This window comes from Tamandua tetradactyla, chromosome 7, assembly GCF_023851605.1.
Source record: "Tamandua tetradactyla isolate mTamTet1 chromosome 7, mTamTet1.pri, whole genome shotgun sequence".
In the NCBI taxonomy this organism is placed as follows: Eukaryota; Metazoa; Chordata; class Mammalia; order Pilosa; family Myrmecophagidae; genus Tamandua; species Tamandua tetradactyla.
The window spans coordinates 4489232-4512964 of NC_135333.1; the positions used below are offsets into that span (position 1 = coordinate 4489232).

At 41.3% G+C, this 23733-nt stretch overlaps 1 protein-coding gene across 3 annotated transcripts; it reads left to right on the plus strand.

Annotated features, from left to right (window-relative positions):
* Window positions 1–202: 202 nt before the first annotated feature.
* COA6 (cytochrome c oxidase assembly factor 6) lies at window positions 203–22613 on the plus strand. 3 transcript variants are annotated; one of them, XM_077168363.1, is made up of 3 exons: window positions 203–552; window positions 1013–1171; window positions 22261–22613. In XM_077168363.1, exons 2-3 carry the CDS (start codon window positions 1028–1030, stop codon window positions 22354–22356), a joined length of 240 nt encoding a protein of 79 aa, XP_077024478.1. In that variant the 5' UTR covers window positions 203–552; window positions 1013–1027; the 3' UTR covers window positions 22357–22613. The 3 variants fall into 3 exon arrangements, with proteins under 3 accessions (XP_077024478.1, XP_077024476.1, XP_077024479.1); XM_077168361.1 differs by having other exon boundaries at window positions 205–482; XM_077168364.1 differs by lacking the exon at window positions 203–552 and adding an exon at window positions 583–900.
* The last annotated feature ends 1120 nt before the right edge of the window (window positions 22614–23733 follow it).

Below are 23733 nucleotides of genomic sequence, written 5' to 3' on the forward strand. Positions count from 1 at the left end.
TCGTAAAGTTGTGAAAAACTGCGGGGAGAGAGGGTTTCAAAAAGTTGTTACGGTCTGTGCTGCTAAAAGCTGTGACCAGATCCCATCCACTCCCCACCTCCGCAAAACCGCGAACCAACTTCCCTCGCCGCCGCAGACCCGGAAGTCACCTCAGCAGGCTTTAAAAAAAAAAAAAAAAAAAAAAAAGAACGAAACAGGAAGTCCGGCCCGCTTCGAAAATTAAACGGTGGCCCATAAGGATCAGTCAAAGCCAGTGTTAGCACCTGTGTGGATCGCGTTTTCTTTTGTGCTTGGTGGGGTCTTCGCGGCTTGCCCTGTAGCCGGCGAAGCGACCCTCGCGGCGCCTGGACTCGGCCCCGCGTCCTGACGGTTGTTGGGTCGAGTGACCTTTTCCTCCTGCTGGCGCCGAAGGGAAGCCCGGGTTCCAGGCGGGCGGAGCGGTCGACTTGCTCACCGGGTCAAGGGCGGCGCGCGCGTCGAGTGTAAGAAGAGTCTCTACTCTGAGTGTGAAATGGAATTCCATCCCTTGTTGTGCTTGATCGTAGTGCCTTAGTACGTCTATTTGTACAGCGCTTTGGTTTGAACAGCGCTGTTACCCCTTTTTTCTGATGGGGAATAGGCTCAGACAGGATAAAGGAGTTACGTGATAGACTTTTTGAGAGCAAAATTCTAACTCAGGTCTTCTAGGTCTAAGCTGATGGATAAAATTAGCTTATAAGAGACGCTTCAGGGCGGGCCACGGTGGCTCAGCAGGCAAGAATGCTTGCCTGCCGTGCCAGAGGACCCGGGTTCGATTCCCGATGCCTGCCCATGTACAAAAAAAGAGAGACACTTTAAAAGCGAGTGCTCTTAAGGTATAACTAATTTAGAGCTGATTGGCATCAGTTCAGTTATTATAAGGTATAACTTCTTTTTAAAATATAGAATGACAGATTTTTTTTTTTTCCTCTTCCTTTTCCTTCTCTCAAATTACAAGTTCTGTGTTAATATCAAATGTTATTTTGGCCAACAGCTTGATCCCACTGGAATGGCAGCTCCAACTATGAAAGAAAGGCAAGTTTGCTGGGGAGCCCGGGATGAATACTGGAAGTGTTTAGATGAGAACACAGAAGACGCTTCTCGATGCAAGAAGCTAAGAAGCTCATTTGAATCAAGTTGTCCCCAGCAGTGGGTAAGTCATACTGATACTGACTCTGATGTACTGTCAGTACTTCAGACTCACAGTGTTAATGGTAGGATATGAGGTGGAGCGCTATCCTAGGCATGCCGTCCATAGTTTTTTTGACAAGCAGAGGAAACCTTGTCTGGTAATACAGGGTTATTTTATGTACTTAAATCATATCTTTGGAAAATATCATTTGACACTTTAAAGATCATTGAAACAAACGACGTATAAACAACAACCAAAAAATTCCATCCCACTTAATTGAGGGACTTCTCCAGTATCTCTCCCCTTTTGCAGGGGTGGTATTTAATCTTGGGCAGGAGTTAGCAAATTCATTTCCTTAGAACTACTGTCAGACACAAGCCATGTGCAGTTGCCCACTCAAAGTCATGTAGTCCAACACCCAAAACATAAAGTATAAAGAAGGGAGTTTGGAAAGTAGAAAAAAGAGAAGATTCATACTGTGGATCATGCCACCAACTGCTCTCATTGAGTCTCTGTCAGGCATTTATGCTCTGTACTGCTTGTCCTTATGATTAGAAGGGATTGGAAGAGGAAATTCACCTTATCAAAGGTTTGTAAAGTGGTCCCGTTGTAAGTTTGACACTCCTTCTTCATCAGTACCCTTTAAGATAGCTGTTGTTATTCTTCATTTTCTGTTGAGGCAACTGAAGCTCAGAGCATTCAAGTAATTTTAACAGCATTACTCAGTAAGTGGCAGAACCGTAATTCTGAATCAGGCCCAACTGGTTGATGTGGGATTTGAACCTGGATTTGCCCATGCTCTTTCACTATACCAAGCTGTGCCAATGTATACCTAGTAGTCTGAAAGCAGACAGTTTTAGAGATTAAGTGGTTTTAGGGTTCCACATCCTGAATTTTTAGATAAGGAACATGAAGCTTGAAGGAGATCATCACGAAGGTATAATGGGGGGTGGGATCATATTGGAGGGTTGGGCTGAGGATGAATGCTGGTAGTGAAATTGCTTTAAATGAATTCTTCATCTGTAAATCCAGCATCATCTTTGGAACCCAGGTTGCATGATGCAATCTATTTCATAGAATTATAATGAAGATTAAATGTCAGATTTGACATATAAACTAAAAACTAATGAATGTGGGGCTTCCTGATTGTATTAGATAATGATTTAAGCAGAAAATGTCATATGTCTTGGATTTTCCCATTAAGATAGATGCTATTGGGAGTGATTCCTGGTTTAAGAAGTAGGTGAAAAATGTAGGTGTTTTGGCTGATATCAAACTTGATGCCATTATGACTTTTACCTTGATAATACTACTGCCCATGCTTTCCCTTCCTTGGCCTCACTCTCCTACTTTCTGGGCCCTTAGTCACTGAGAGCCAGGTGGGGCCAATCAGAGGTACCTTTGGCTGAGGACAAGGAAGGACTTGGAATTCTGTGTTGGTTGAGGGGTGAGGAGGTGGGTGTTTAGGGAATGATGAAGAGCTGGTCCTTTGGGTTTTAAGATATGGCCTTAAAGGTATTTCTATCCTCATCCCATCCCCACATTTTCCCAGGAGAACCTGGTCACTGTGAGACCTATCTTTTGACAGCCTAGTCATGATTTTCCACCCTGGCTACATGTCAGAATCATGTTTGGAGATTGAAAAAAAAAAAAGCTGTGCCGAAGACCGTACTGCTGACTTAATGAATTTCTGGAATTAGAGCCCAAGCTTCTTTTAAAACAGCTCCGGCCCCACAGGTGATTCTGATGGATAGCCATGATTGGAAATTGTTGTCCTAGCTCCTTTGATAAGTCACACTTGGTCCTACTTTTTTACCCTTTCCTTTCTCTCCACCCTAAGAACTGATAAACTTTTTCACATCCCTACTTCTATTATTTGTGTCATAAAGGGATTTTTTTTATTACCAGTGTGAGGACAGTGATTCTTTTTATTTTTAATTAATCTGACATTTATTCAGTGTTGATTATTAGTATAGTTTCCTCCATTCACCATCTGTGATTCATGATCATCTACTCTTTTTTTTAATTGAGATATTTAAGATATATGTATTCACGTACCATTATAATCATCCAAAGTGTTCAGTCAGTGGTTCACAGTATCATATAGCTGTGCATTTAACATCACAGTCAGTTTGTAAACATTTTCATGACTCCAGAAAAAACAAGAATAAAAATTAAAGTAAAAAAGAACACCCAAAACATCCTATACCCCTATTTATTTACTATTTGTCTCTTTTTCTTCTTACTCATCTGTCCATACACTGGATAAAGGGAGTGCCAGTAAGAAGGTTTTCACAATCATGAACACATCTAAAAGCTCCCTAGTTATTCAGTCATCTTCAAAAATCAAAGTTATTGGATTACAGTTCACCAGTTTCAGTTACTCTTAACTACTCCAATACCTCCAAAACTGAAAAGGGATAATCATTATACTGAATAAGAATAACTTCCAGAATGACCTCTCAGCTCTGTCTGAAATGTCTCAGCTGCTAAAACTTTATTTTGTTTCATTTCAAGGAAGCCCTTTTTGGTCCAGAAGACTTTTTCACTCCCACATTACCAGGGCCAGGCTCATCACTGGGAGTCATGTCCTATGTTGCCAGGGAGATTTACGCTTCTGGGAGTAATGTCCCATGTAGGGGGTAGGGCAATGAGTTCACCTGTGGAACAGGCTTAGCGAGAGAGGCCACATAAGAGAGTAACAGAAGAGGTTATCTGGGGGTGACTCTTAAACATAGTCATAAGTAGGCTTGGCTTCTTCTCTGTAGGAATAAGTTTCATAAGGTCAAGCCCCAAGATTAAGGGCCAGGCTCATCAAATTGGCATTCTCCAATGCTTGCTAGGGTATTAAGTCTTCCCCAGGTGGGAAAGTTTAATATTTCCACCTTTTCCCCCAGTCCCTTAAGGGGACTTTACAAATATTTTTTTTAAAAATATTTTTATTGAGATATCTTCATGCACTATATAGTCCATCCAAAGTATACAATCAGTGGCTCAACAGTATCATCACATAGTTATGTATTCATCATCATGATCATTTTTAGAACATTTGCATCACTCCAGAAAAAGAAAAGGCAAAAGAAAAAACCTATACATCCCATACCCCTTACCCCTCCCTCTCATTGACCACTAGTATTGTAATCTGTCTAACTTTGTTTTTATCCCTTATCCCTACCCCATTATTTATTTACTTTTTGCTCTTATTTTTTTTACTCATCTGTCCATACCCTGGATAAAGGGAACATCATACAGGTTTCCACAATCACATGGTCACATTGTATATAGTTACATAATCATCTTTAAGAATCAAGGCTGGGGCGGGCCACGGTGGCTCAGCAGGTAAGAGTGCTTGCCTGCCATGCCTGAGGACCCAGGTTCAATTCCCGGTGCCTGCCCATATTAAAAAAAAATAAATAAATAATAATCAAGGCTGCTGATATACATTTCAAAGGTATCAGGGATTTCCCTCTAGCCACTCCAATAGACCATTAACTAAAAATGGATATTTATATAATGTATAAGAATAAGCTCCAGGATAATCTCTCGACTCTGAAATCTCTCAGCCACTCAGACTTTATTTTGTTTTGTTTTCTCTCTCTCCCCTTTTGGTCAAGAAGGCTTTCTCAATCCCATGATGTCAGGTGCCCGCTCATCCCTGGGAGTCATGTCTCATGTAGGGGGAAGGGCAGTGAGTTCACCTGTCGAGTTGGCTTAGAGAGAGAAATACCACATCTGAGCAACAAGAGGTTCTCTGGGGGTGACTCTTAGGTATAATTATAGGTAGGCTTAGCTTCTCCTTTGCAGGAATAAGTTTCATAAGGGAGAACCGCAAGATTGAGGCATCAAGCGTGGCCAACCAAAGCTACAGGCTGAACCCCCAGTCTTGGGCTTTGTTCATATGAAACTTAACCCCACAAAGGATAGGTCAGGTCTACTTAAAATTTAGGCCTAAGAGTCACCCCAAGAGAACCTCTTTTGTTGCTCAGATGTGGCCTCTCCCTCCAGCCAACATGACGAGAGCAGTCTCACCACCCTCCCCCTCTCTGCATGGGACATGACTCCCAGGGGTGTGGACCTTCCTGGCAACGTGGGACAGAGATCCTGGAATGAGCTGAGATTCAGCATCAAGGGACTGAGAAAAACCCTAGAATGAGCTGAGAATTAACATCAAGGGATTGAGAGAACCTTCTTGACCAAAAGGGGAAAGAGTGAAATGAGATTAAGTATCAATGGCTGAGAGAGTCCAAACAGAGTTGAGAGGTTATCCTGGAGGTTATTCTTACGCATTAAGTAGATACCACCTTGTTATTCAAGATGTAATGCAGAGGCTGGAGGGAACTACCTGAAAATGTAGAGCTGTGTTCCAGTAGCCATGTTTCTTGATGATGATTGAACAATGATACAGCTTTCACAATGTGACTCTGTGAATGTGAAAACCTTGTGTCTGATGCTCCTTTTATCTACCATATCAACAAAAGAGTAGAACATATGGAATAAAAGTAAATAATAGGGGGAACAAATGTTAAAATAAATTTAGTTTGAAATGCTAGTGGTAAATGAAAAAAAAAAAAAAAAGATTGAGGCATCAGCCTATGGAATTGGTTGTCTCCACTGCCTGTGAGAATATCAGGAATTCCCCAGATGGGAAAGTTTAATATGTCCTTCTTTCTCCCCAGTTCTCCAAGGGGAATTTGCAAATACTTTTTAATCTTCTGTCCAGATTATTCTGGAATGTATCGGGCCATCACACCAACCTGAACAAACCAACAAGATCTCACTCCCTGTTCAAGGTTCCATGTAATTATGGTGTTTGAATAAACAGACTATACAAGTTAAATTAGATAGTGTGCTACTGAAAATATAAATTTTGCATCAAATAAACATGTCTTCCTTTGGTGTTTCACAGTTGACGTTTTAAAATACAGTCAATATCATCCTTTACCCTATAAAGGATGATTTACCTTAGTCCTACCAAGAACAGCTTCATTCATATTTCTAATTGAAGTTTGGTCTCTTTTTTAGTGTTTTTAACTGTTCCTGTATGGAGTAATGCTGACTTTTGTAACTGCTGCACTAGCTCTGAGTCTCAGGTGTCACACAAATACCCAAAGTTCCAGGTAATGGTGAGGATACACACAAAGAGCTCGGCATCTCAAAATTTAGAAATAGCAGTTACAACTCCAGAATAGATTTTACTACTGTGAGAGGTTACAATCTAGGAACCTTTACAATAAGCCTTCACCTGATAACCTATGTTCTCAAATTCAATTTTCAGTTTGCATTATAATTAGTCCATATTAGTGAGGTGTAATAATATTTCTCTTTGTTTCTGACTTATTTTGCTCAACATACTGTCCTCAGGTTCATTCACCACCTTGCATGCCTCACAACTTCATTCCTTCTTCCCGCCCTAGATAGTCCATTGTGTGTATACACAGAGTTCTCCCTTCTATTCTTCAGTTGATGTACCCTTAGACCACCTCTATCCATTGCAGATTATGAACACTACTGCCATAAATACCAGTGTGCAAATGTTCATTCCTCTCCCCAGTTCCTCCAAGTATACACCTAACGACTCGGTTGCAGGATTATATGGCATTCCCACCCCTAGCCTCCTGTGGAGCCACTACACTGCCCTCCAGATGGGCTGCACCTCTCTACTTTCCTACCAGCAATACCTAGGTGCATCTCTTTCTCAACATTTTCTCCAGCACTTGTACCTCCGTTCATTTTTAAACAGTTTTATTCACACATCACACAATCCAACCTAAGTAAAAAAAAAAAAAAAAAAAAAAATCAGTGGTTCCACTATAATCATATAACGATGTCTTCACCACCACAATCTATATGAGGACATTTCCATTTCTTCCGCAAAGAATCCCATATCCCTCCTTCCATCCCCCCATTTAGAGACGTTTAGCTTTGGTATATTGCCTTTGTTACATTTAATGGAAGCATATTACTATAGACCCTAGTTTGCACTGATTGTATCCTACCCCCTCTATACCATCCCATTTTCAACACCTTGCAATGTTGACATTGATTTGTTTGCCCTCATGCAAAAACATTTTTATATTTGTACATTTAATCATCCTAATTGTTCACTCTAGGTGTCGCTAAGTTATACCATTGCAGTCTTTATCTTTTATCTTTCCTTCTGGTGTCATGCATGCCCCCTGCCCTCCTACTTCAACCATATTCACACTCAGCTTCGTTCTGTGTACTCACAATATTGTGCTACCATCAGATAGTATTTTGCTATCCATTTCTGGATCTTTACAGTCAATCCTGTTGAACATTCTGTACCCCTTCAGCATCAAATGCCCAATCTCTACCCTCCTTTTATCTCTTGATACCCTGTGTTCTCAGCTTTAACTCTCAAAGTTCATATTAGGGAGATCATATAGTAATTGTCCTTTCTTTTCTGGCTAATTTCACTCAACATAATGTCCTTAAGTTTCATCCAGATTGTTATATGCTTCATGACTTTGTTCTGTCTTATAGCGGCATAATATTCCATCATATGTATATACCACAGTTTCTTTAGCCACTTGTCTGTTGATGGACATTTGGGGTGTTTCCATCTCTTTCTAATCATGAATAATACTACTACGAACATCGGTGTGCAAATACCTGCTTGTGTCCTTGCCTTCAGTTCCTCCAAATATATACCTAGTAATGGGACTGGTGGATCATATGGCAGTTCTATACTTAGCTTCCTGGAGAACCACCAAATTGCCTTCCAGAGTGGTTGCACCATTCTCCATTCCCATCAGCAATGGATTAGTGTGCCTCTTTCTGTATATCCTCTCCAGCACTTGTAGTTTTCTCTTTTTTGATAATGGCCCTCTGGTAGGTGTAAGATGATATCTCATTGAGGTTTTGATTTGCATTTTCCTAAAAGTCAGTGAGGTTGAACATTTTTCATATGTTTTTGAGCCATTTGTAAGTATCTGTGCACGTCTTTTGCCCATTTATTTTTAACTCTTTTTATTGTGTATTATAACATGTAAACAAAGCAAAGAAATAAAAAAGCTATACTTTTCAAAGCACTCCTCAACAAGAAGTTACGGGACAGATCCCAGAGTTTGTCATGGGCCACCACATGATCCTCTCAAAATTTCCCTTCTAGCTCCCCCAGAATATAGGAGACTAGAAGGCAGAAATATTTTTTTATCACCCCAGACAACTTTTTTTTTGTGTGTGGAAAATAACGTACAAAAAAGCAATAAATTTCAAAGCATAGCACAACAATTATTTGTAGAACAGAGTTCAGAGTTTGATATGGGTTATGATTTCAGAAATTTAGGTTTTTACTTCTAGCTTCTCTAAGATACTGGAAATTCAGAGATATCAGTTTAATAATTCAGCATTCATATTCATTTGTTAAATCCTATCTTCTCTGTATAACTCCACCATCACCTTTGATCTTTGTATTCCTCTCTATAGGGGTGTTTGGGCTATGGCCATTCCAACTTTTTCATGTTGGAAGGGTCTGTCATCAATATAGGGTAGGGAGATGGAACTATCTGATGTTCTGTAGAGGCTGGGCCCTCTAGGTTTCAGGATGTATCTGGTCCAGGGACACATCTGGAGGTTGTAGGTTTCTGGAAAGTTACTCTAGTGCATGGAACCCTTGTAGGTTCTTTTTTTTTTTTTTTTTTTTTTATTATTATTATTTTTTATAGTGACGTTAAGTTTGGCACTTGCTATGCCCTTGTGGGTTCTTATATATTGCCTTAGGTGTTCTTTAGGTTTGGCTGGAATGATCTTGGTTGGGGGTTAGGAGGTTATGATAGGTAGCAATGTCTAGCTGGAGCTTGCATAAGAGCAACCTCCAGAGTAGCCTTTTGACTCTATTTGAACTCTGTCTGCCACTGATACTTTACTTAAAAGATGTTACATTTCTTTTCCCCCTTTTGGTCAGGATGGAATTGTTGATCCCATGGGGCAAGGGCTGGATTCATCCCTGGGAGTCATCTCCCACACTGCCGGGGAGACTTTCACCCTTGGATGTCATATCCTACGTGAGGGGGAGGGCAATGATTTCACTTGCAGATTTGGGTGTGGAGAGTGTGAGGCTACATCTTAGCAACAAGAGAGATCCTCCAGAAGTAACTCTTAGACATACCTATAGGTAGGCTAAGCTTCCCTGCTAACTAATAAGCTTCACAAGAGTAAGCCTCAAGATCAAGGTCATGACCAATTGATTTGGGTGTCGCTGTAGTTTGACACTGTATCAGGGGATTTCCTGATGGTGATGTTTAATAGTTCCATTTTTTTTTCTCCCATCCCTCAGGGGACTTTGCCAATACTTTTTTGCCAATACAGTATATTATCTGCTTAATATACTCTAGGATGTATCTAGGCATTATATTAAGCTATACAGGATTAAAGGACCTCTTTTTTTTATTGTGGGCTCCCTGGTTTCGATTATTCAGATGAGCTATACAGATAGGTTGAGTTAGATTATGTGCTACAGAAAATTTCGGTTCTAGACCAAATAAAACTTTCTTCCTTTGGTCTCAAAGAGTATATGTGGTTCTAAACTATAGACATGTCTTCTTTACCCCTGTGTTCTGAATTACTTTAACCCCAACCTGAGTAGCTTTGCTCTTATCTCTAAATATCAGGATATATATGTAAAACAGCTTCTCAAAATTCAGAAATAATAATTACCCCTCTGGACTAAATGTGTCTGCTATAAAAGCTTACAGTCTAGGCCCCTGTTTTCTTGTGAGTATTTTCAAAAGGAGACCATACCGTTGTTGTTCTTTTGTTTCTGGCTTATTTTGTCTCACCAGATGTCCCACACATTCAGTCACATCGTTGCTTGCCTCACAGCTTCATTCCTTTTTTATAGCAGCACAACATTCACTTATAAGTATACATCATTGTTTGACAATCTACTTCTCAATCTGTGCATCCTTCAGCCACCTGCATTTATTAGGGATCATGTATAGTGCCCAAAGTCCACTATCCATCAACATTCTCAACTTTAGATAATTTCATTGTTCCCAAGAGAAAGAAAACTAATAAACACACCCTTGCCAAATAGGAAATCTAAACCTAATTCTTGCCCCCCCCCCATTATTTACCTCTGCTGTTGCTGTGGTAGTGCTGATGTTTTCCTAAACATAGCCCATAGCATGCAATAGCAGTTTTTCCCTTGTTCCGTGGACTTGAGCATTCTTTGTACATGAATCATACCTTTGAAGTAGTTCTTGGAAGAACTAATTTATATTTCTAGTGTTAATCAGTGGGAAACGTAGTATACAACCCCTTTCAATGCTGTTCATCATCACTATGGTAATATTACCTATAGACCCACTAGAGAACCACCTTTACTTCTACCTCCTTACATTGGAGTTCAACCTCATTAGCTAATCGTTCACCCATCTCTAGCTTCTGTGTATCTCTAAGTCCCCTATATTTCTCTATTATAAGCCTCTGATTTTACCTGTACCATGGTCATAAAAGTGGAATCATACAGTATCTGTCCTTTTGTGTCTCGCTTATTTCACTCAGTATTATATCCTCAAGGCTCAGCCATCTTGTCATGTGCTTCAGGACGTCATTTAATCTTACTGCTGCCTAATATTCCATTGTATGTATAGATCACATTTTGTTTATCCACTCATCTGTTGATGGGCATTTGGTTTGTTTCCATCTTTTGTTGATTGTGAATAATGCTTCTATGAACATAAGTGTGCAAATGTCTATTTGTGTCGTTGCTTTCAGCCCTTCTGGGTATATACCAAGTAGTGCTATTGCTGGGTCATGGGGCAACTTGATATTTAGTTTCCTAAGGATCTGCCTAACAGTCTTCCATAGTGGCTGCACCATTATACATTCCTACCAGCATAAGTCCAATTTCTCCACATCCTCTCCAACATTTATAGTTTCCTGTTTAATAGCAGCCATTCTTAAAGGTGTGAGACTGCATTTCCCTTATAGCCAATGAAAATGAACATCTCTTCATGTGTTTTTGAGCCATCTGTATTTGCTTTTCAGAAAAATGCCTATTCATATTTTAGCCTATTTTATAATTAGGTTGTTTGTTCTTTTGTTGTTGAGTTGTATGATTTCTTTGTATATACAGGATATCAAACCTAACCTTGTCCGATATGTGATTTCCAAATATTTTCTCCCATTGAGTTGGCTGCCACTTCATCTTTTTGACAAAGTCTTTTGAGGTACAGAAGCATTCGATTTTGAGGAGTTTGCATTTATCTATTTTTGTTGTTGTTGCTTTTACAAGTTTAGGAAGCTTCCTCCTATTACTAGGTCTTGAAGATGTTTCCCTAAATTTTCTTCTAGAAGTTTTATGGTTTTAGTTCTTATATTTAGGTGTTTGATCCACTTTGAGTTAGTTTTTGTATAGGGTGTAAGTTAGGGGTCCACTTTCATTCTTTTGGCTATTGATATCCAGTTCTTCCATGCCCATTTATTGAAAAGACTATTTTGTCCCAGTTCAGAGGATTTGGGGGCCTTGTCAAGAATCAGTTGACCATAGATTTGGTGGTCTGTTTCTGCACTCTTGATTCAGTTCTGTTGGTCAGTGCTTCCGTCTTTGTGCCAGTACTATGCTGTTTTGACCACTGTGGCTTTATAATGGGTTTTAAAGTTAGGGAGTGTTAATCCTTCCACTTCATTCTTCTTTTTTAGGATGTTTTTAGCTCTTCAGAGTCTCTTTCCCTTCCAGATGAATTTGGTAGTTAGTTTTTACAAATCTTCAAAGTAGGTTGTTGGAATTTTGATTGGTACTGTGTTGAATCCATAGATCAGTTTGGGGGGAATTGACATCTTAACTGTATTTAGCCTTCCTACCCATGAGCAGGGAATGTCTTTCCACCTATCTAGATCTTCTTTGATTTCTTTTAGCCGTGTTACGTAGTTTTCTGTGTACAAAGTCCTTTATGTCCCTAGTTAAGTTCATTCCTAAGTACTTAATTCTTTTAGTTGCTATTTTGAATGGAATTTTTTCCTTGACTGACTGCTCAGCTAGCTTGTTGCTTGTGTATAGAAATGTTACTGATTTTTGCATCCCACCACTTTACTGAATTTGTTTATTAGCTCAAGTAATTTTGCTGTAGATTTCTCAGGATCTTCCAAATATAGTATTATCTCATCTGCAAGTAATGAGAGTTTTTCTTCTTCCTTTCCAATTTGGATACCTTTTATTTCTTTGTCCTGCCTCATTGCTCTAGCTAGAACTTGTAGCACATTGTTGAATAATAGTGTGACAGTGGGGTGGGCATCCTTGTCTCGTTCCTGATCTTAAGAGGAAAGCTTTAGTCCTTCTCTTTTGGGTATGATGCTGGCTATCAGTTTTTCATATATTCCCTTTATCATTCTGAGGTAGTTACCTTTGTTTCTTATCTTTTGGAGTGTTTTTATCAGAAAAGGGTATTGAATTTTGCTAAATGCTTTTTCAGCATCAATCACGATGATCATGTGATTTTTCCCTTTTGATTTGTTAATGTGCTATATTACATTAATTTATATTTTCTTGTGTTGAACCATCCTTGCATTCCTGGTATAAACCCCACTTGATCATGGTGTATAATTCTTTTAATGTATTGTTGGATTCAGTTTGCTAATACTTTGTTGAGAATTTTCCCATCTGTGTTTATTAGGGAGATTGGCCTGTAGTTTTCCTTTCTTATAGCATCCTTACCCGGTTTTGGTATTAAAATGATATAAGCTTCAGAAAATGAGTTAGGTAGAGTTCCTTTTTCCTCAATTTTTTGGAAAAGTTTGAGGAGAATTGGCATTATTTCTTTATGGAATGTTTGATAAAATTCCTCTGTGAAGCCATCTGGCCCTGGGCTTTTCTTTGTAGGAAGATTTTTGATGACCGATTGAATCTCTTTACTTGTGATTGGTTTGTTGAGATCTTCTATATCTTCTTGAGTCAGTGTAGCTTGTTTATGTGTCTCCAGGAATTTGTCCATTTCATCTAAGTTGTCTAGTTTGTTGGCATATAGTTGTTCATAGTATCTGTTCTAGTTTGCTAGCTGCCGGAATGCAATATACCAGAAACGGAATGGCTTTTTAAAGGGGGAATTTAATAAATTGGTAGTTTACAGTTCTAAGGCCGAGAAAATGTCCCAATTAAAGCAAGTCTATAGAAATGTCCAATGTAAGGCATCCAGGGAGAGATACCTTGGTTCAAGAAGGCCTATGAAATTCAGGGTTAGGTCTAATTCATTTATCAAGTTATTTAACTTCTCTATTTCCTTATTGATCTTCTGTCTTGCTGTCGTAGCCATACAGGAGAGTGGTATATTGAAGTCTCCTACTATTATTGTTGAAACATCTATCGCTCCCTTCAGTGATTAATCTCTGTGATTTCTGCTGTTTTTCTATTTATTCTTTCAAATTCCTCTTTATGCTCTTCTACTTTCTTCTTGATCTCCTTTATGTTATTAGCTACCCCACTTATTTCATTAAGTAGAGCTGTATGAACATCTTTGATTAGTTGTTCCAGCATCTGTGTCTCCTCTGGTGTTTTAATTTGGTCATTAGACAGGACTATATCTTTCTGCATTGTGATATGCTTAGCGATCTTCTGTCTTCGTGGCATGTAAATATCTTGATTGATTTACTTTGGGAATTGATTTCTTTCAGTAGTCTAAGACCTTGTGTTTGCAGGATGGTTGTACAGCAGGGAGCAGGGCACCGGGTGGACACTGAGTGTGATGATTTGTTTCAGGGCAGGTATAGGTGCAGGTAGGGGATGTTACACTGATGCTTGTGAACATGGGCACCCAGCAGGATGTAGCTGTGCTGGTGCACCAGTCTAGGGGACCGTAACCCTGGTATGCACTGGTCTAAGGCATGGGGCCCTTTGTGTGCATATATAGAGCTGTGGTAGCAGGTCGGCATTATGCCTTTGTGGATGGGGGGCAGATGTGACCTCGCTGCACACAGGTCAGCACTTTCTCAGAGATAGAAAGTGTGGCTGAGGACCGTGCACATGCGTGGTTCTAGGACTGCTATAAAGTGCGGTTCCCAGAGCTGAATGATGTGATTGGGGGCCCACGTGCATGCGTAGGCCTGGGAGTGCCATAAGTGGATGTGCAGAGCTCAGGTGGGGCGGAATGAGGCTGTGCCGGTGAGGGACAGGTACATGTACTGGGGGTTGGTGGGATGGGGGTGCATCCAGCATGGGGGATGGGAGCAGGTGACAGGGTTCGGGTGCATGGGGTGTGGGGTGAGTCGCTGGTCATGGGGATGCACTGGTGAGGGTAGTGCGCCCAAGGAATGCGGCCAGGCTTACTTCCTAGTCCCAGGCTCCCGTTTGTGCACTCCCACAGGTTCTGTGGCTCTGCACCAGGCACCAGCTTTCTGCCCCTCAGTTCCATGGCCTCTTCCAGCTGCTGAGGACCACACTCTCTGCTCAGCCCTCTTGACATCCTCCAACTGCAGGAGAGGGTGCAAGGGCTCTGCTTTTGTTCCCTGGGGCTGACAGGTCTGTGTGGGGCCAGAGCATGCAGGAGATGCTTGGAAATGGGTATCCCGAGAAGGAGATGCTCACTCCCAACAGCTGTGCCAGTAGCAGTAGACTTTTTAACTAGATCATTGGCTTGGCCATCTTTTCTTGTTTCTTAATGTGCCATGCAATTTTTTGCTGGTTTCTGGGCATCTGATTATAAGATTATTTTCAAAATTGGTTTCCTTCTCATTTAAGATTTTGTTGTGTTCACGTTGGTGGTTTCCTCGGTACTTCGTTCATCAGATTTCACAGCCAGACCAGAGCTACAGCCTCAGTGCAGGAGGTGCAGACCCGTCCGAAGGAGTCCTAGAGGAAAGGGCCAGCAGAGAGCTTCCCAGGCTGCACTTGCCTAGCCTGGTGCTTTCTCACAACTTATCTCCCACAGCCCTACGAAGATAAGTTATATTTTAGCCTTTTTGAACCCTGTTTCACGGTGGGTGCGGATAATGGCCTTGCGGTGCTGTGCATGACTTCCAGAAAGGACCAAGACTATAGGACCCTGCTGTCCTATTTCACCAGCCGGTAGCTGGATCAGAACTGTTCCAAGACCCCCTTTTCCCATGTGGAGGGCCTTCCTGTCTCTCCCAGACTGCAGCAGCCTGCCAAGCAAGAACCAGACGCACCTGAACTTACAGCCCTGGGGGTGGGGGGTGGGTGCTGAGGGTCATGGTGTAGCTCACTCATTCTCCACAGCTTCTTCTCTCTGTGGAAATAATGGAGCTGCAGGCTCCAGTGTTGAAAAGCTCTATGTTGCAGCATCAAGAGGGTTAACTTTGCTGGCCAACTGTTGGACCAGAACTGTGCTGCATCTTGCCAGGTTCTTGCCTGGCCAACCCATAGGTGCTGGGGGCCTCAGTCAAGTTCACCACAATTTTTCAGTCACCGTTTCTCCATGTTTTTTGTCCAGCCCTTCCTAATATGTTTCAGTGGTCCTTCCCTGGTTCCTCGAGCCTCAGAACTGATGCTTTGGACAGTTTCTCCCTGATGTCTAGGTATATTTGGTGAGGAGCTCTGCCTATCTTTATTCCACCATCTTAGGGGGAAGTCCCCTGCCTCTTTAACTCTCTTTTTGTTATCTCTAGCTGCTTTCACCCGGAGAACTTAATCTGGGAGGAGGCTTCCCCTGGAGAGAACCTTCCAAAATCAGTTTTATCCAGTCAGAACAGACCCAGTGACCTAGTGAGATCTGTAAGGATCCTGAGATCTGAAGTGCCCTGGGGAGATCTGTAAGGATGCCAATCTTCTCTTTAACCTCCCCCCACTGCTGTGCTTTCCTGGCATGCCCAACAGATGGCACCCTCCTACCACCTATTCTATGCAGTCTTAAGGTGGCATTTAATTGTCAACCGACTCTGCCTTTGTTGGGTGCATGTGTGGTTGAGACACAGAATGCTACTGTGTGGCTACTGCGGGTTGAAATTGTTGCTCAGATCCCAGACCCTGACATTTGACTTCTCTAAACTACAGTTGCACATTGCAGTGGGCCAAGGCCCCACCCCCTCTTTTGGGAATGAGCTGCCTTTTAGTAACTGTTCCCTGCCACTCCAAGAAATTACTGTCTCTCTCAAATCTGCCCCACTATGATCCTTCCCAGGTTGGGATTGAAATGGAGGCAGCCAGCTGTTTTCAGTCCTGGGCAGATTAGCACTTGCTACTTTGGGACCTGGAATACAGCACTCTGACTTCCAAAGCTGCAGTTGGTGTCTAGGTTTTCCCCCTGCTTTTCTTGGGGAAAAGTCACCAAGAGGTTACTGTGTTTCTGAGTCTGCCCTGCTTCTTCTCCTGGGAGCAAGGTTGAATCAGAGTTTGATAGCTGCTTTCTGTCCTGGGCAGGTTCTAAATTTGGCTCAGAGCTGTTACGCAGCAGTCCCATTTTGCTAATCAGAAGCTACAGTGTTGGCTGGTCACCTACTCCACCCTAATACCCCCTCTACCATTCCTGGGAGAGACAGCTTCTTTTTTTCCAGTCAAGGAGTGGTTTCTGGCACAGCCTGAGTCTTGCATGTGTTGCTCTTGTATACTGTGACTTTGCTGAACTCACTTACTAGCTCAAGTTGCTTTGTTGTAGTTTTTCTGGGATTTTCGAAATCCAGAATCATGTTGTTTCTAAGAGTGAAAGTTTTACCTCTTTCTGCTTTGGATGGCTTTTATTTCTGTTTCTTGCCTGATTTCTCTAGCTAGAAGTTCTAGCACAGTAGCAGTGGTGATATTTCCGATCTTTGTCTTGTTGCTGATCTAAGAGACAAAGCTTTCAGTCTTTCACTACTGAATGCACCATTCACTGTGGGTTTTTCATATATGACCTCTTTCATGTTCAGGAAGTTTCCTTTGATTCCTGTCGTGGGTTCCAAATTCTGTTTCTTCCAGTTTTTTAATCTGACCATTTGGTCTGGCAATATCTTGTTTCTTAATGTGCCTTGTAAATTTTGCTGGTTTCTTGGTATCTGATGATGCTGATAAATTTTGAAGGTTGGTTTCCCTCTAAGATTTTGTTTTGATTTGGTTCATTGTGAAGGTTTTCTGTGGCCACTTCAGTATTTCTAGGGCTTCCAGATTAGGGCCACAATCCCACTTAGGGTGCAGATCTGTACCAAAGGGTCCTAGAGAAAGGGTCAAGAAAGTAGCTTCTTAGACTACAGTTTCCTGCCTTCCCAGCAGATGGCGATCTTTGGTGACTTATTCCCCACAGCCCTACGAAGGTAAGTTTTTATCCTTCTGATACCTCTGTGGGCTGGCAGTGCTGTGGGTCTGTCCAGAAAGGACCAACGCTGTAGGGCCCCCATTGTCCTATTTTTCTGGCCAACGGTTGGGTCTGTACTGTTCTGTCAACCCCTTTTCCTGAGGGGTGGATCTCCTTGTGTCTCCCAGACTACTGCAGCCAGCTGGACAAAAACTGGTGTTCCCAGGGCTGCTGGGCTTGAAGGTGGTGGGTGGGCTCCTGGAGCTGCAGTGGAGCATAGTCAGTTGCTTCAACTCCTCGGATTGTGGATATACTATAGTTGCGAGCACCCTGGGCCCCCAAGTGGAAAGTTTCAAGTCTGGGATTCAGGAGGGTCACTGTCTCTTGGCCAGCAGCTGGGACAGGACTATGCCATATCGTCCACTTTTCCTGAGGGAGGGCCTTCCTGCTTTCCCAGCCCACTACAGCTGGCTGCACAAAAAACAGATGCACCCGGGGCTGCTGGGTCAAGGGTGTGGGAATGGGGTGCCGGGTACCCTGGTGCAGATCAGTCTCCTGTCACAGTCACTCTGTGGAAAGGCTTTAGGCTGTGGGACTGAGGGTTAACTTCTCTGGCCAACAGTTGGCCTAGAACTCTTGCCAGCTGGGGCACACCAAACCAAGCTGACCTACAGCTGCCAGCCTCTAGTGGAGGAGGGGGTACCATTGTTGAGTTCACTTACCACAGTATCACCCCCCACCGCAATCCCTCCCACCCCAGCTCTTCCTTATATGTTGCAGTGGGCCTTCCCTGGTCTCTTGAGCCCCAGAACCACTGCTTTGGAAAGTGCTTGCCTGTTCCCTAGGAGGTTTTGGTGGAGTGAGTTCTGCTTGTCTGTATTCCACCATCTTTCCAGAGGTCTCTCTTCCCTCATTTTGAAAGACTAGTCCCACTGGATATAAAATTCCTGGTGGGAAGTTGTTTTCCTTCAGCACTTTTAGTATTTCAACCCACTGTCCTCTTGTCTCCATGTTTCTGATAATAAATTGGCACTTAACCTAATTGGGACTCCCTTGAACAGAACATGTTTTTTTCTTGCAGCTTTCAGGATTCTCTTCTTATCTCTTTAATTCAATAGTGTGATCAGTATATGGTGAGGTGTATTTTTCTTCATGTTTATCTTTTTTGGGGGTTCTCTGGTCTTCTTGGACGTGCATATTCCTGTCTTTTTACTAACTTTGGAAAGTTCTGTCATTATTTCTTTCAGTATTCTTTCTGCTCCATTCTGTCTTCTGGGACTCCCATAATGTATCCATTCATACACTTGATGTCTCAGAGGTGTCCTAGGCTAGTTTCCTTTATATTAATTCTATTTTTCTTTCTGCTGCCTCAGCCTGACTCATTTCAAGAATCCTGTCTTCCAAGTTCACTGATTATTGTGCCAGCCCCAACTTGCTGTTGAACTTCTCCTGGGAATTCATCTCAGTTATTGTGGTCTTCAACTCCAGTTGTTCCGTTTGGCTCCTTTGTGTGTACTCTGTGTAGTGGGGGTCACATTTTATTTTTCCATGTGGTCTTGTTATTGTGGCACCATTTTGTTGGTGTTTGGGGGGATGAGTTGGGGGGAATAGTGCATGGGCCTGGAATCAAACCTGGGTATCCTGCATGGCAGGCAAGATTCTACCATTGAACTACCTTTGTGCCCATTTGGCTCCTTTTTAAAATTTCTTTTTATTAAGATTCCTGTATTGATTATTGTTTCCCTGATATCTTTTATGCCTTTCTCTGTATTTTCCATCTCCTTTGACCATTTTGAAGATTTTTTTAATGGCTTCATTCAGTCTGTCCACATCCTGTTCTTCTTCGCTGATGTTCTTTGGATTTTTTTCCTCTTCCTTTTAATGGGCCAGGTGTATTAGCTAGAGTTCTCTAAAGAAACAGAATCAGCAGGAAATATCCATAGATATAAAGTTTTAAAAAAGTGTCTCATGCAACCGTGGGAACATAGAGTTCAAAATCTGTAGGGCATGCTGTGAAGCTGACAACTCCAGTGAAGGGTCTGGATGAACTCCAGAGGAGAGGCTCGCCGGCCAAAGCAGGAAGAGAGACTGTCTTTTCTGAATCCTCCTTGAACACCTTCCAGTGATTAGATTAAGTATTGTTCATTGCAGAAGATGCACCCCTTGGCTGATTACAAATGCAGTTGACTGTGGATGCAGCAGATGTGATCATGATTTAATTCTATGAAATGTCCTCATAGCAACAGACAGGCCAGCACTTGCCCAACCAGACAAACAGACACCACCACCTGGCCAAGTTGACACATGAACCTGACCATGACACCACCATTTCCTGTTTGTCTTGAACCCTTTTGTTGCGCATCATACATTTTAATATTGTAAAATGTTATCTCTGGGATTTATTTATTTATATACCTGTATCTTGATTTGGTAATCAGACGGTGATGAAACAGTTATGTTCTTGAACTGCAGCCCTGCAAGCAGGAATGTCAGCCTAAGGTGAATGCAGTGTGCAGTGTTCCCCATCTTTCCGTGCCTCTGTCTTGTGCTGTGCTTTGCTTTTTAGGTGTTTTAGAATTCTCCTGTCCCATTTTCCATGAGACACACCCTCTCTCCCAGTGATTTGATGCAGGCAGCCCTTTGCTCCACACTGTCCACCTCTGTAGTTTTTTGCAGTCCTTTTGTTTTATCAAGCTGCTTTTTGCCCGGAGGGCAAATTCTAGAAGGGGTGTGCCAGGGAAGACTTTCCCAAGTCAGTCTTTCCAAGCCACCGTAGGGCCAGAGACTCAAGAATGGGGAGAGACTGTGTCCAAAGTACCTTGGAGGGGATAGTGTGTCCAAAGTACCTTGGGGGAGGAGATAGGAAGAGTGCCAAGAGCTACTCTAATGGTTCCCGAAAGCTGAACTTTCCTGGCTTGCCCAGCAAGTACAGCCCAAGTAACTGTTCCCACAACCCTGAGCAAACACAGAATACTTACATCTCCACTGTCCTTGCCCGTTTGGAGAGGGTTCAACAACTACTGCCACCACCTTTGTCCAGGTTGGGTTCAAACAGTAGCTTTCCTCAGATCTCTGTTCCTAGCAATCCAGAGTCACTAATCAAAAGCCATGATCAGTGACCAGTCATGTTCACCCCCAATCTTGGGAAAAAGCCTTATGTCCCTTTCTGCTACCAGTGAAGTAGCCACAGGCTGGAACCCATTCTGCAGCCTGCTGCCAGAGGTGAGTGTGGGTGGGGATGTCAGTTGCCACATGGGGAGAGCAATTTATTCTTTAGCTGTAATTTATCAGCCTCCTCTTGTTCTTTCCTGATTAGTTACACTGTTGCTCTTGCCTCCAGAGTTTTACAAGTTGTTCCTCCATGTTTAATAGTTACTCTGGTGGAAGGACTCAGTCCTGCAGCTTCCTACTGTACCATCTTCCCACAATCCTTTCCTACTTGTTTTTTTTTTTTATATTATACCTATCCTAGCACAATAAGCCTTTCATCACCAGGATAAATCTAGTGTGACAGGCAAAGTTATTATCTCGTTGTAAGGTGGGAGACCACACACCAGAAATTGGGGCATCTCATCAAACAAGGGAAAAGACAGTACTGGGTGTGGTGTGGGGTGGAGGGTTAGGATTCACTGATCTGTGCTTGTCAGGAGACATATCAAATCTACTGCTTATAAGGATTCTAATCTTTTAAACCACTTGCACAGTTTATATGGAATAATTTGTTATTAAAGTTTTAAACGAAGCAATGTTTTGAGAGGTTCAGAACTGTGTTTTTATATATGGTTCATCATCAGGTTTGGTCTGAGAAGTGGACCTAAGGTCTTGTTTTCTGCGAAGTTAAAGGTAAATGTTAACTGCCATGTTCATAAATTCCTTATTTAAGCTTCTGCAGTTGAGTTGGAAATCAAGGCTACATCTCTGTCACAGTGACTTAGATTTTACAGGCAAAAGTGGAATGCTTCATTCCTACTAATGTAATTTCAAACAGCACGTTTCTGATTTTAGAGATCAAGATTTGTCAGCAAATAAGAAAACAGTAGTCACTCAAAATCCATAGGCATTCTACAGGGTGACTCTTAGGCTTAATTTTATGTAGGCTTAGCCTGTCCTTTGGAGGAATAAGTTTCATAGGGGCAAACCCGAAGATCAAGGGCTTGGCCTATTGATTTCTGATATTCTCACTGCTTGTGAGAATATCAGAAATCCTCCAAATTGGGAAGTTGAATAGTTTCTCCTTTCTCCCCAAGTACTTTGCAAATACTTCTTTATTCACTGTTCAAATTACTCTGGGATATATGGGGCATCACACTAACCTGGATAAACCAACAAGTTCCCATGCCTTATTCAAGATTCCACTTATGGTGTTCAATTAAACTGACCATACAAGTTACATTAGGAAATGCACTACCCAAAATACAAATTTTGCACCAAATAAACATCTCTCCCTTTGGTCTCACACAGACGTTCATGTTTTAAAATATGTACGATATCATCCTTTACCCTGTATTCTGATTTACTTTAGTATCTCTACTTGAAGTCTGATCACTTTTTCAACTTTTTAAACAGTTCCTGCATGGAGTACTGCTGGTTTTCATAGCTTCAGAGCTCTACCTCTCAGTCTCAGGTGTCACATGAATACCTGAAGTTTCTGGAAACAACCAAGTAATAAACAAACAACTCAGTATCTCAGAATTTAGAAATAACAGTTATACTGCTTGAGTATATGTGACTGCTGTAAGAGCTTACAATCTAGGACCCTTTACAATAGGCCCCAAACCTTAGGAGATTCTTAATTCAAATCTACTGATCAGAAGGATTTTAAACCATTAACCACTTAAGCAATTTATATCGAATACTGTTACATTTAAACCTCTGCTTTTTATCTAAGCTGCATAACCTGCCCTTATTCCAAACCTTTTATCTCAACAGATAAAATATTTTGATAAAAGAAGAGACTACTTAAAATTCAAAGAAAAATTTGAAGCAGGACAATTCCAGCCTTCACAAACAACTGCAGAATCCTAAGCTGTTCCTGAACTTTTCAAAAAGGTTGAAATCATTCGTTTTGGACATTCAAAAACGTTCCATTGACCATCAGTCAATTGTGAATCAATACTTGCTTCGTATACACAACTCTTAATTATAATGACCAACAGAGGATATTGAAACTATGAAGATTTGAAATTAAATGTTATAACTTATCCTTAGTTTTAATAAAAAATCTGTGTTTTAAGAAAAATATAAAATTAAAGTCTATTCTAAAAACACGTACATTTCTTTTTAATTTTTGATTGGAGAATGGGTTGTAGGCAAATATGCCACTTGTGTGTTCTTGGAGTAACAATTTTAATAGGCACTGAAAATGAGAATGGAAGAAGCAGTATGAACTTAAAATAAATATATAATAAGGGGCATCTACACAAAACCTACAGCTTATATGCTCAGTGATGAAAGAACGCTTTGTCTCTAAGTTAAGGATGTCCTCTCAACACAGGAAATCCTTGCTAATGCAATAAGGCAAGGAAGAAATAAAAAGCATACAAATTTGAAAAGAATAAATAAAACTGGCTCAATTCACAGATAATATGGTTATCTTTGTAGAAAATCCCAAAGAATGGGGGGGTGGGGAGTTAAGTGCCTTTAGACCAGTCAGTGGATACAACAGCAATATACAAAAGAAAATCAGATTTCTGTACACCAGTGTTTGAAATAAAAAAGAAAAGCACAATCCATTCAAGAAAAAGAGCTAAATTGGAAAAGAACACCCTTTAAAAAATGGGTACATGATATGAACAGATACTTCTCCAAAAAAGAAATATAACCTCAAATGTATGAAAGATGCTCAACATCACTAGATAGTAGAGTAATTCAAATTAAAACCATGACGATATATCACTACACACTTAGTAGAATGGTATAAATCAGAAGTTGACAATACCAAGGCTACTAGCAAGGATGCTGAGCAACAGGAACTCTCATTCATTGCTAGTGTTTTCCACTTGGAAAACAATTTGGCAGTGTCTTATAAAGTGAAACTTAACTGTGACCCAGACTTCCCACTCCTTGGTATCTCACCAAATTAACTGAAAACTTATGTTCACAAAATCTGTATGTGAATGCTTATAAACTTTATTCATAATTGGTAAAATCTGGGAACAATCCATATTCTCTTCAACAAAGGCATGGATAAAGAAACTGTGGTACATGGATTTATGACTCATGCAGCAACATGTAAGAAGAACCTTAAGTGCATTTTGCTTCATGAAACAAGTCAGAAAAAAACAAAAACTATAGTCTAGAAAACAGATCAGTGGTTGCCAGTACTTAAGGGGCTTCACGAAAGAATTTTTAGAGCAATGAAACTTCTCTTTAATACTGTGGTGGTGGATCCATGAATATGCA